General features: G+C 46.0%; 1 protein-coding gene across 1 annotated transcript in view; it reads left to right on the top strand.

Moving 5' to 3' along the window:
- The window catches only part of LOC147898336 (rhamnogalacturonate lyase B-like), a 298,485-nt gene that overhangs the window by 110,799 nt on the left and 175,436 nt on the right, over nucleotides 1-12,250 (top strand). The window contains exon 11 of the mRNA XM_087379149.1: nucleotides 10,823-10,913. Coding sequence (XP_087235275.1) covers nucleotides 10,823-10,913 — 91 coding nt within the window. The remainder of the gene's footprint in view (nucleotides 1-10,822; nucleotides 10,914-12,250) is intronic.

The raw sequence follows: 12,250 nt of genomic DNA, 5'->3' as shown, positions 1-12,250 counted from the left end.
CGGGGGGGAGAGGCGGCTAGTGCAAGCTCGAACAGGAGATGGCGACGGAGAGGGAGAAGCAGATGCACGCGGGGGGCGGGGTTGGGGGGGAGAGAAGAGGCGATGGCGAGGCGACGGGCGAAAGAGGTAGATAGGGGAGGTAGACACGATGGCGAGGGGAGGAGGGCTCGCAGGAGCGGCTTTCTCGTCTATCCTATGACGGGGGGGGGGGGGGGGGGGGGCAGCTTCTTGGTGATTCTCTATCAGGTAGTGAGAAGCTCCAGTACTTGGATATGTTAGATGATTTTCCATGTCTCTTTGCAACAAGCTATTCACAGGTTCGACCAGTCTCTCTTGTGGGGCACAAGATTAAGTTAAAGCCAGAAAGCAAGCTAGTTGTGCAACGCTTAAGGCGATTGGGGGCGATCCAAGCTTAGGTGCTAAAGAATGAGGTAACACAACTACTTGAGACGGGATTCATCTTTCCTGTTGATGATTCAGAATGGATATCTCCTGTAGTTGTCACACCAAAGAAAGAAAATAAGTGGCGGGTTTGGTGGACTTTCATCCTTTGAATGCATGCACTAAGAGGGATCATTTTCCTTTGCCATTCCAAGATGAAATACTAGACCAAGTAGCAGGGCATGAGATGTATTCAGTATGTGATGGGTATTCTGGGTACTTTCAAATTCGTATTCGGGAGGAAGATCAAAAGAAAATATCATTTATCATACCTTGGGGAGTTTTTGCTTACAGAGTGATGCCTTTTGAGTTGACCAATGCACCAGCTACATTTCAAAGGTTCATGAGTGAAGTGCTCGAGCCTTACTTGGGAAAGTTCATAAGGGTATTTTTGGATGATTTTTGCATTTATTCTCGGTGCATAGATCACATGGAGAAGTTAAAGATGGCCTTAGCTAGGATTGATGAAGCAAAAGGGTATCTAAATCCTAGCAAGTGTCATTTGGCTCAACTAAAATTAGTCTTGTTGGGGCATATTGTGTCTGAAGAAGGCCTGCAAATGGATCCTGACAAGGTTCAAGCAATCATGGCATTGCCTAGTCCTCAGAGTATCACTGGTGTTCGCAGAATTCTAGGAAAGAGCAAGTATTATCAACGCTTTTGTGATGATTTCATAGAGATAGTGCATCCCATGAACTTGTTGACAAGAAAAGGAGTTTCTTTCCAATGGGATGTGGAGCAACAAGAGTCTTTTCAGCAACTTAAGGAGGCCATGAGTAAGGGCCCAATACTGAAGCCCCCTGATTGGTCTCAAGAATTTTATGTAAATCTAAGTATATCTGTGCATTCAGTTGGTGTTGTATTGCTACAAAAAGGAGAGGTAGGTAGAATGCAACCCATCTATTATGCCAGCCGACAGCTTACAAAGGTGGAAACAAGGTATGAAGAAATGGAGCAGCAAGCTCTCTCTTTGGTGTTTTCAATCAGAAAGTTTCGCTCCTATTTATTACCTCGACCATTTTTCTTCCTTACCTCTCAGTCTGTATTAGCATATCTAGTTCGCAATCCTAATCTTAAGGGAAGATTTGCAAAATGGTTGTCAGAGCTTCAAGAGTTCTCTATTATGTCAGCCAACAACTTACAAAGGTGGAAACAAGATATGAAGAAATGGTGCAGCAAGCTCTCTCTTTGGTGTTTTCAGTCAGAAAGTTTTGCTCCTATTTATTATCTCGACTATTTTTCTTCCTTACCTCTCAATCTGTATTAGCATATCTAGTTCGCAAGCCTAATCCTGGGGGGAGATATGCAAAATGGTTGTCAGAGCTTCAAGAATTCTCTTTCTGTTTTGTTACTAAAAATACCACTAGGTCCACTATGGCAGATTTGCTCACAGGACGGCAGGATCTAAGAGAAGAAAAGAAATATAAGGAGAACATTAAAGATGAAAGGGATACACCACCAATAGCTCTTGTTTTGTATTTTTATGAGGCTTTTAGTCCTTAACACCAACAAGGAGCTGGAGGATGGTCTTGATGAATTCTGAAGGTCAAGAAGTATGGGCTGGAGGACAAGAGCTTCCAAGTATCACAACTAACAATGCAAATGCAAGGGCATTACAAGACAAGAAGTCCTCATTTGAAGGAGCTTAATCAAAAGGCTATGGCACTATGTAGTCCGTTTGATTTTGGCAAGTTTGTTCATATAAACATAAAAGAAAATCAAAGGGTAGATGAGTTAGCTACTCAAAGACCGGGGGGTGGTTTCTTTGGTAGACTTTGGATGGCCAGAACTGCAAGATGTTCAACAATATGTGGAAGAAGGCATGTTTCCTCGAGGGTTAACTCCACAACAGAAGCAGAGATTGGTAAGGAAGGCTTGTTCCTATACTATTGTTGATGACATTCTTTATAAATTGGGAAAAGATAAGGTGCTCCGTCAGGTGGTCCATCCCATGGAGACTAGGAGAATCCTAGAAATGTGTCATGAATGCTCTGGTCATTTTGCTTCAGCAAGCACAGCTAGGAGAATTCTAAATGTGCATGTTACTTTTGGCCACGCCTCCATAAGGATGTATATGAATGGTGTCGAAGTTGTAAAGTATGCCAAAAGTTTAGAGTGTCGAAGTTGTAAAGTATGCCAAAAGTTTAGAAGGCGATAGTTGATTCCTGGGCCCTTGAAGCCTATTACAGCATATGGACCATTTGAGAGGTGGGGGTTGAACTTTGTGGAACCACTCCCTCGCTTATCTCAAGGCAAGCATTATTTATTGGTGGCCACAGATTATGCAACTCGGTGGGCAGAGGCCAAGGCCACAGTCAATAGCAAGGCAAGCACAGTTGCAAAATTTCTCTTTGATCAAATTTGTTCACGCTTTGGTTGATGGAGGAACCTCTTTTAGAAATGAACTAATTGAAGACGTGGTGCATAAGCTAAAAATAAATCATAGCATGTCCACGCCATATTATCCCCAATGTAATGGCTTGGCTAAGACAACAAATGGATTGTTGTGCAATTCAATGACATATGGAAAAGAGAGGATCCCTATGGGATCCATGTGAGGAGACTCTTGACTTTCTCAATATTTTAAGAGTCTTGAGCATCTTTTGATGGGACACATGGCAAGAGTAGCCAAAAAGGACATGGATGGTGACATACGGGCTTATGTGATTGATGGAAAAAAGAATCTACAGGCAGCAATTGTAAATGGGTGAAGGAGGGTGACACAATCTCTATAAAAGGAGCCCTCCTCTCCCTTGTTCATCACCTCTTCCACATATAAGGCTATGTGCAACATTCTTTATGCAAACAAGCTCCAATGAATGGATTTATGCCTCATGTTGCTGTAGCTCTAGTCTTCTCAAGCCTCTTCCATGAGCCTTCTCTCCCTCTTGTAGATATTCTCTTATATGTAGACTCTTGAGTCCATCTCTCTCTAGTTCATTCTCTCTCTTTGAGTAGTCTTGGAGCTTCCGCTCCCTACTTCAGGTTCTCTCTCTTGAGTGTCTCTTTCCTTTTTTGATTGTTTTCTCTTCCGAAGTGCTCAAAAGTGTTGTCTATTCGGCCGCTCATTGCGCATGCATGGTTTATCTATTTCCCAAGCCACAAAGGGAGCTCTTCCTTCCCTCCTAGGCGACCTCTATGGGACTTGGATCGTTTATGAATTCTAATCATGGAGGTAGTATTCTCCGAAGTCGGCACCAGTAGTAGGAGTAGGTGTTTTGCATGATAGTTTGACCCCTGTCAGTATTTTGCTCATAACTTTTCGCTCGGTAGTCTGATTTGGATGAAACTTATATCAGTGCTAAGCTCTCTTCAAGGAGCATCATCTTATGTCTTCATTTATTATATTGGATGTCAAACCAAAAATCTATGACTCTCTGTGTGTGTGTTTCTTTTTCAGACAGTTTTTTACCCCCGTCCAGTAAACTGCCCATATCTTTCCGACCGCTTCTTTGTTTCTTACGGAAATTATATCAGAGCGAAGCCCATTTCAAGACACATCTCAATATGTGTTTGAATATTTGATATCATGTCTCTGCTGAAAGTTATGGGTCTCTATGTCTAATGACAGTTTGCAGAGTATTTTGAGCTAAGTGTAAAGGTATCTATGAAGGATGTGCAATGTTTCCCCGAAACCTATCCATCCGACCCAATCAGCCCCTTCAAACTCCTCAATATATATCAGTTCATGTCATGTTGAGCTGTGAGATCTTCTTTCAACAACGTATCACTCTTCTCTTTGGCACAGACCGGCTTGTTGAGATTATGGCCTCCGCTGATCCTTTCCTTCTCCCTATGCTTGAGTACAACATCACTTGGGATGTTACCTTATTCATTCTCATCTAAGGGAGGATAGTATGGTGTGGTCTCTTGGTTTAAAAGCTTTTTTTAATGTCCCTTTCATCTCTATCACTCAGTTCGAAAGCAATAGGAAGTGAAGAGGTGCGTGAAGTTTATTATCCCCAACTTCATGTCACACTACCATATCTCCAGTCACTAACATAGGTAAGTGCTGTCATATCACAACTCGAGCATCATCTCTGGCATGTGTGTCAGAATTTTTTGTAAGAAAGAAGACACAGAAATCTGTGGCTACCTTTAAGACGCTATCTGAATGTGTTTGTAAAACTCTGTCTAAGTCAACAAGCTATGAAACGCTCTCCTTACTATGTCTAGGGCCAAGACTGGAGAAGAACTGCTTGTTGACCCTACCTCCCGTCTGAGTTTAAAATGACTCTTTGACATGAAAGATATACTCTGCTCTCTCATCTAACAGTGACTGCTCCTGAGCCCTTGTTGTAGCAAGGCGCTCCTGAACTTAAGCATCTGTAGGCCTCTTCTACTCTTCCCTCTGAAGAGCAGCCAACTGTTGGCGATACCTATCTCTCGCTTGAGGATCTTACCTCTCCTGATACGAGCAACTGTATGGAAACAGTCGCTAATATATGAGAGAGATACGGCTTCATCTGACAGGGAAAACTGCCCTCCCGTCTGAGTCTAAAATGACTCTTGACATAAAAGGCATACTCTGCTCTCTCATCTAACAGTGACTGCTCCTGAGCCCTTGTAGCAAGGCGCTCCTGAACTTAAGCATCTGTAGGCCTCTTCTACTCTTCCCTCTGAAGAGCAGCCAACTGTTGGCGATACCTATCTCTCGCGTGAGGATCTTACCTCTCCTGATACGAGCAACTGTATGGAAACAGTCGCTAATATATGAGAGAGATACGGCTTCATCTGACAGGGAAAGCTGCCCATCGTGCATGTGAGATACCCATGTCCGCAACACTGCCTCTGTGAGGCCCTCCTTTGTATAGAAGGCATATGGAATCTTGATACTGGGAAAGCGGCTTCTCACCTGAGGATCTAAAACCAATAAAATAATTGGAAAGTGGTCTAAAGTGGACACCCTAGGTGTAATCTATATTGTCCCACCTCTGTCCATAGCCCAATCAACTACATAAAATCTATCAATCCGTGCATGGATAGGCATCTACAATCTCTTGTTCAACCAAGAAAATAAGAGTGATTGTGGCCGAGGGTGGAAAGCATCATGCCAAGCATCTCTGCCACTGTACAAAAAAAGAAAGGCATCCCAGGCTGCTCTCTCTAGGGAATGGATACTACCTTTCCTACCTCCTCTTTTGTTTGTGGGCATTTCAACCATGTTGAAATCACCCCCAATGATCTAAGACTTTGCAATGCATGACCAAGAAAGCAACTCCTTCCATAGGAGGACACGGTCCCCTCTTGAGTTGGGGGCATAGAGGTTTAATGCCTAGGGGTCCTGCAAATCGTACACTGATCCTATGTCCTAGTGATCTCGACTCTCTACGTAAAGAATGAGCCATCTAGACGCTGGAGCATGATGTGGTCATCTATGATGTTAGGGTCAGAGACAATGACCCTAACAGGTGGTACCCTCTGCCGAAGAAGGCATCGAGGGAGGGGGGGATCTTGGTGACCATCCCGAAAGCGGCTCCAATGGAAGATAAGAGTCGATGGTACACCTGAGGGAGGTCGGCGAATCTGAGGAAGAGTGAAATTCTCCGGCTATCCTTCTTCACAGCGTCGAAACCCAACAAGAAAGGCATCAAGAAAATCCACCTGGAGCTCAGTGCTAAAGGACTAGCCTGAAGTACCATACCTGTTGCATCCGGGGAGTCAAAAACAACCTGGAAGAAACCTCGACCAAGCAGACAAACATCTGTGAGGTGCCTTGCGAGGTCTCTAGGAAAAGCGGCGAGCATTCAGTCCCTAGCATGTAACCTGGAAGGTTGGGACCCATGGATGCAATCAAAGAGTGATGTTGAACTTTCCTTCTCTATATCTTTTTGAACTGCTGTAGCTCGTCTTTTGAGAATGTAACGGTTTTCGCGGCCAGTGGAAGCGGACGAGGATTGGATGAAGGCTAAGCCATCATCAATCGAGGTGGGAAGGTGGACTTGAACACAATAAAATCCATCCGCTCTAGAAAAAGCTGCCAGAGGATGAAGCCCGAGGGGCACAGGAGTGTGGAAGGAAAGGGCAAGAGGGGAGATTGACGGAGGGTGAAGGGGGCGTCAGGAGAAGGAAGGAAAAGGAAGAGCAGGGAGGAGGGGGCCGGGAGAGGGGAGTCATAGGGTGGGGGAGGGGGCTCATAGGGCAGGGGAGGGGGTAGGAAGGAATGGGGGATAGGAAGGGGCGGGACGGGGGGAAAGGGGGCGGAATGGGGAGGTGGGAAGGAGCGGGGCAAGAAGGGGGGCAGGGAAGGGGGGCAGGATGGGGCGGGGAAGGGGACGGGAACGCAGGCCAGGGAGGAGGGGGGTCGGAGGCGGGAAGGAAGGGTGGGAGGGGGAGGGGGGGGGGGCTGATGGCAGGGAGGAGGGGCTGCAAGGAAGGGGAGCGAGAGGTTGAGGAGGGGCTGCGGAGAGGGAGGGGGGAGGGAGGGAGGGAAGGTTGCAAGGGAGAGGGAGAGGGATGAAGGAGAGGGAGGGACAATCAAGAGCGGGGAGGAGCAGCAGCTCTAATGTTTTTGACGATTTAAGTTTTGGTCGAGTGGAGACCAATATGTATACCTCTTTGTACATTACTGGTGTAAGAAAATAATACAACGATGTGCCCAACAGATAACAGGATCTCGTTCGCAAGAGAGAAAACAAGATAGTATGGAGAATCAAAAATTTGATTACTGTAGAACTGATACAATAGATGGCGTTGCCTCCCAACCGTGCGCTCCTGTGAAAGAAGCTTCGATGGCGTGCTGGAAACAGTAGAAGACGGAGGCTGCATGCTAAGGAATCAGGGTTGTTGTAGCTAGTGATGAAATGGGCTTCACGAGCTTGCTCTTATATAGCCACCAGTCGTAGTCGGTTAGGCTCAATTGGGTGACCGACCCAGTCCACCCAAAACGGTCTGGGGTTCGGTCTCGAAATAGGCCATCGACCATACGATAGAACCGGTGCGCAAAACAGAGCAACTAACCTATGGTTATCGTTCAGCCCAGAGCCATCCGGGATCATCTGAGGCTCCAAATGGGCCCCGCAACCCGAGAGTGGGCTGCCCCGAGAAATGCTCCGTCTACCCTCATTGCGGTCAGTCAAGGGATGCCTTCCCGCACTTGCATGTAGCCTAGTTGGCGGTGTGCCAACTCTATCTGAAGCCGTCCAGCCATCAGGCCACACATGGCCCCCATCTGGTGTCTAAACTAGGACGTACCGGATAACCGAGCTACTCAAATGCATTCTCCTCATATGGGGGGCTTACAAGTAGAGTTAGCTGGTTCCCATGTAGTTACACGAGAGTGGAGCATTGATATCTAACAACTGGTCCCTCCATGAAGAACACAAAGGGGAAATGTTTTTAATTTCTAGAACTATAAGTCAGGGCTGCCCACTAGTTTTCTCTATGTGGAAATCACCTCCCATCACCTGTCCACTACAAGTACACTAATTCTCCAAAGGAGATAGACATTCTCCCATCAAATGGTACCCTCCACCCTCGACGTGTGATTGGGGTCACTAAGGATAAGAGATCACAGCTGAAGGTGTTTGGGGACCTCGAGTCAAGAACATCCAATTGAATGGTTCCCCTCATCCATGGTGTTTCTCCTCAGCTAAGGGTAAAAGAGGAAAATTTTGAAATTAAGTGACATATCTCCTTCAAATATACCTACGCTGTGTGCAATCAATAAAACTTGAGCTCTCAAACTTGAAACACCGTTCTAACTAATAAAGGATGTTCATATCCTCCAAAGCCCACTAAGCTGATTTTCTTTTCCTTGACGATGTGCCAATGGTGATGCAATGTCTTCGGGAGGCCTCGGCGGACTATGAGAAGGTACAATCAGAAAAAGTAACTCATACAAGCCGCTATGGGCTGAGGCAAAGGACTCACTAGGGCCATTGTTGAGTGCTATGCTAGGAAACTCAAAAATTCAAAACTAGTACTCAAAACACCAAACTCACAAATCTAGGAGATGTGACTCAAGTGTCATCTATGATCTTGGTGCCATGGTATCTCTCTGTAAGAAAACAATACAACGTCTGTGCTCAACAGATAACAGGATCTCGTACGCGAGAGAAAAGCAGATAGTATGGAGAATCAAAAAATTTGATTACTGTAGAACTGATACAATAGATGGCGCTGCCTCCCAACCGTGCACTCTTGTGAAAGAAGCTTTGATGGCGTGTTGGAAATAGTAGAGGACGGAGGCTGGATGCTAAGGAATCAAGGTTGTTGTAGCCAGATGATGAAATGGGCTTCACGGGCTTGCTCTTATATAGCCACTACAAGTAGTCGGTTAGAGCCAATTGGGTAACCGACCCAGTCCGCCCAAAACGGCCGACTCGGTCTCAAAATAAGCCACCGACCACACGATAAAACCTACGGTTATCGTTCGGCCCAGAGCATCCGGGATCATCTGGGACTCCAAACGGGCCCCGCAACTCGAGAGTGGGCTGCCCCGGGAAATGCTATGTCTACCCTCAGTGCGGTCAGTCATGGGATGCCTTCCCGCACTTGCATGTAGCCTAGTTGGCGGTGTGCCAACTCTATCTGAAGCCGTCCAGCCATCAGGCCACACATGGCCCCCATCTGGTGTCCAAACCAGGACCTACCGGATAACCAAGCTACTCAAATGCCTTCTCATATGGGGGGCTTACAAGTAGAGTTAGTTGGTTCCCGCGTAGTTACACGAGAGTGGAGCATTGATATCTAACACTCTCTAGTGGGATGTAAAGATACTGCGTATCGGGTTGTCAATCACTACAGTGGGAGGTGTCGTCTCAGTGATCTCTGTGCCATATCAAGAGTGACACCTCAACTCTGTGCCTCAACTCAAGTATCATCTATGATCTTGGTGGCATGGTAGCTCTCCAGTGGGATGCAAAGATATTGCGTATCGGGTCATCTCTCAATATGTGGGGGGTGTCGTCTCAGTGATCTTTATGCCATATCAAGTGACATCTCAACTCTGTGCGTCAACTCAAGTGTCATCTATGATCTTGGTGCCACGGTAGCTCTCCAGAGTCCAGTGGGATGCAAAGATATCGTGTATCGGATTGCCTCTCGCTACGGTGGGGGGTGTCATCTCAGTGATCTCTGTACTATATCAAGAGTGACATCTCAACTTTGGCGATCCCCTCTGACCAGAGTTGGGATAAGCTGGACCTGCATTGTTCGTGCTCTGGTCAACCTCTACATCATGTGTTTCCTCTGTGTCTCTGGCTCCACAAGTCTATGTCATCTCTTCCCGCTGATCATATTAGCTAGCTTCTCCTCCTCCACTCCACTATGTCCTGGGGCTGACTCAAATGTGTAGAAGTGCTGGATTGTGGTCATGCATAAAAGACATTACATCATGGATACTCATGTTTATGCTAACTACTATATATTGCTCTTTAAGCTAGGGCCTAGCAATTGCCAAAATACCACTTTATGTGAGAATCTGGCTCTAAGTTTAGTGATAAAGTGAGAAGACTCCTAGGGTTCTCAGAAGAACCCATGCAACATAGGTTTCCCCGAAGGAAACACCAGCCCAATCTTTAACTCCTTGCCAAATGAGAAGATATTGTCAAAGATACTCCTGCCCTATATGAAGCTGAGTTTGAGTATCATGTATGAGATCTAGGAGTAGCTAGAGTTTGAGGACTTTTGCCTTGGCTAGGATTTTGAGGTAGTGCCAAGAGTGTCATGCACCTCCATTGAGATGTCCCTCGGGAATGAGATGAATGAGTCCCTTTGAGAGATAGGGAGGCAGGATACCAGTGTTTCGAATCTATTGAAAGGGTGAAGTGATGGTGTCTCAAGTGAAGTGTTTCAAATCTATTGCAAGGGTGAAGTGATGGTGTCCCTGGTGTATGGGAGGCAAGATACCAATGTTCCGAATCTATTAAAAGGGTGAAGTGATGGTGTCCCCGGTGGAGTCCCAATGGGTGATGAAGAAGAAGTCTTGATGTCATCATCATTGGGACAGTTTCATGTTGGCAAATCATGTAATGCCATCCTAAATGCTACTTGTCTAGAATAGCTGGTAGAACTTCTTAGCTATTCAACACACAACTTCTTTTAAAGATGTTCTATTCTATTTAATTTTGTATTGCACATCCCTTGCCAAGTTCTCTTCCACTCTTTCCTCATCTATTAATGCAAGAAAAATTGAAGAGGCTATACACTCACATTATTAGATAATATATAGTGAATTGTTGATCGTGGATTTGTTATTGTTGCCAATTATTACTTTTAATTTTTGTAAATCGGTGTGAATACTAGAGTCGTTATTTTAATTTTTTAAAATCACTGTGAATACTGGAGACTTTAAAACATGGTAAAAGTGGTTACAGCTTTAAGTATCACATCCACTATCTTCGAAACAACTATAGATGTTTGTTGGCATGTAATCCAGGATCTTATCACTAGGGGTAGTGCCTGCAACATCTGCATTTCTAGGTCTAGCTGCTCCAGGGGACATGGGCTCTTGGCAAATAGAGAGCAAGGTAGAACTCATTGACATTTTGCTCTGGACATCATGATAATGCATTTTCCTTCTGATACTGTATTTTCATATAAAAGAAAAAAATATTTTATTTTGCTTGTTCTAACGAGATTGGATCCAAGACTATGTGGAGTTGAGAAGTGATATAGAAGAGGTGAAATAAGGGCTGCTTGGGGTGGAGGAATGAGACTGCTGTGTGGAGTACATGGCCAGAGAGGTGGCCACTCCAAAAGAGAGAAAAGATGGAAGGATGGCATGGGGTGACAAGTGGTGATAGGGTGAACAAAGGGTGAATATGGGGTGACATAGGTGTGAACTGGGTGACAAGAGAGGGGAACCAAGGTGACAGGGAGGTGAACATGCGTGAACAAAAGGGGTGACATAGAGGTGAACAGGGGTGACCCAGAGGTGAATATGGGTGGACTGAGGATAAACATAGGTGTGAGCATAGGGGTGAACGTGAGGTGAACATGAGGTGAACAGGGGTGACAGAGGAGTGAACATGGGTGAACTAGGAGTGAACATGAGGTGAACATGGGTGAACATAGGGGTGAGCATGGGTGACCCAGAGGTGAACATATGGATGAGCATAGGGGTGAACATGAGGTGAATATGGGGTGAACAGGGGTGAACATGAGGTGAACAGGGGTGACACAGAGGTGAACATGGGGTGAACATAGAGGTGAACATAGGGTGAACATAGGGTGAGCTAGGGGTGACACAGAGGTGAACATGGGTGACAAAGAGGTGAACATGGGAGGGGTGACATAGGAGTGAACATGGGTGAACTAGGGGCGAATATGAGGTGAATAGGGGTGACATAGGAGTGAACATAAGTGAACATGGGGTGGACATAGGGGGGTGAGCTGGGGATGAACATAGGGGTGAGCATAGGGGTGAACAAGGGGTGAACATGAGGTGAACATGAGGTGAACAGGGGTGACAGAGGAGTGAACATGGGTAAACTTAGGGTGAACAGGGGTGACCTAGAGGTGAACATGGGTGAACTGGGGATGAACATAGGGGTGAGCATAGGGGTTGACAAGGGGTGACACAGAGGTGACAGAGAGGTGAACAGGGGTGACAGAGAGGTGAACATGGGGTGAACATAGAGGTGAACATAGGGTGAACATAGGGTGACAGAGAGGTGAACATGGGTGATAGAGAGGTGAACATGGGAGGGGTGACATAGGAGTGAACATGGGTGAACTTAGGGTCAACTAGGGGTGACACAGAGGTGAACAGGGGTGACAGAGAGGTGAACATGGGAGGGGTACATAGGAGTGAACATGGGTGAACTAGGGGTGAACATGAGGTGAATAGGGGTGACATAGGAGT

This window comes from Dipteris shenzhenensis, chromosome 9 (genome assembly GCF_047967505.1).
Source record: "Dipteris shenzhenensis isolate YYH24624 ecotype China chromosome 9, Dip_SZ_1.0, whole genome shotgun sequence".
Taxonomy (NCBI): Eukaryota; Viridiplantae; Streptophyta; class Polypodiopsida; order Gleicheniales; family Dipteridaceae; genus Dipteris; species Dipteris shenzhenensis.
The sequence above is the reverse complement of the archived record's forward strand: the minus strand, read 5'-3'. Positions and strand labels throughout refer to the sequence as shown.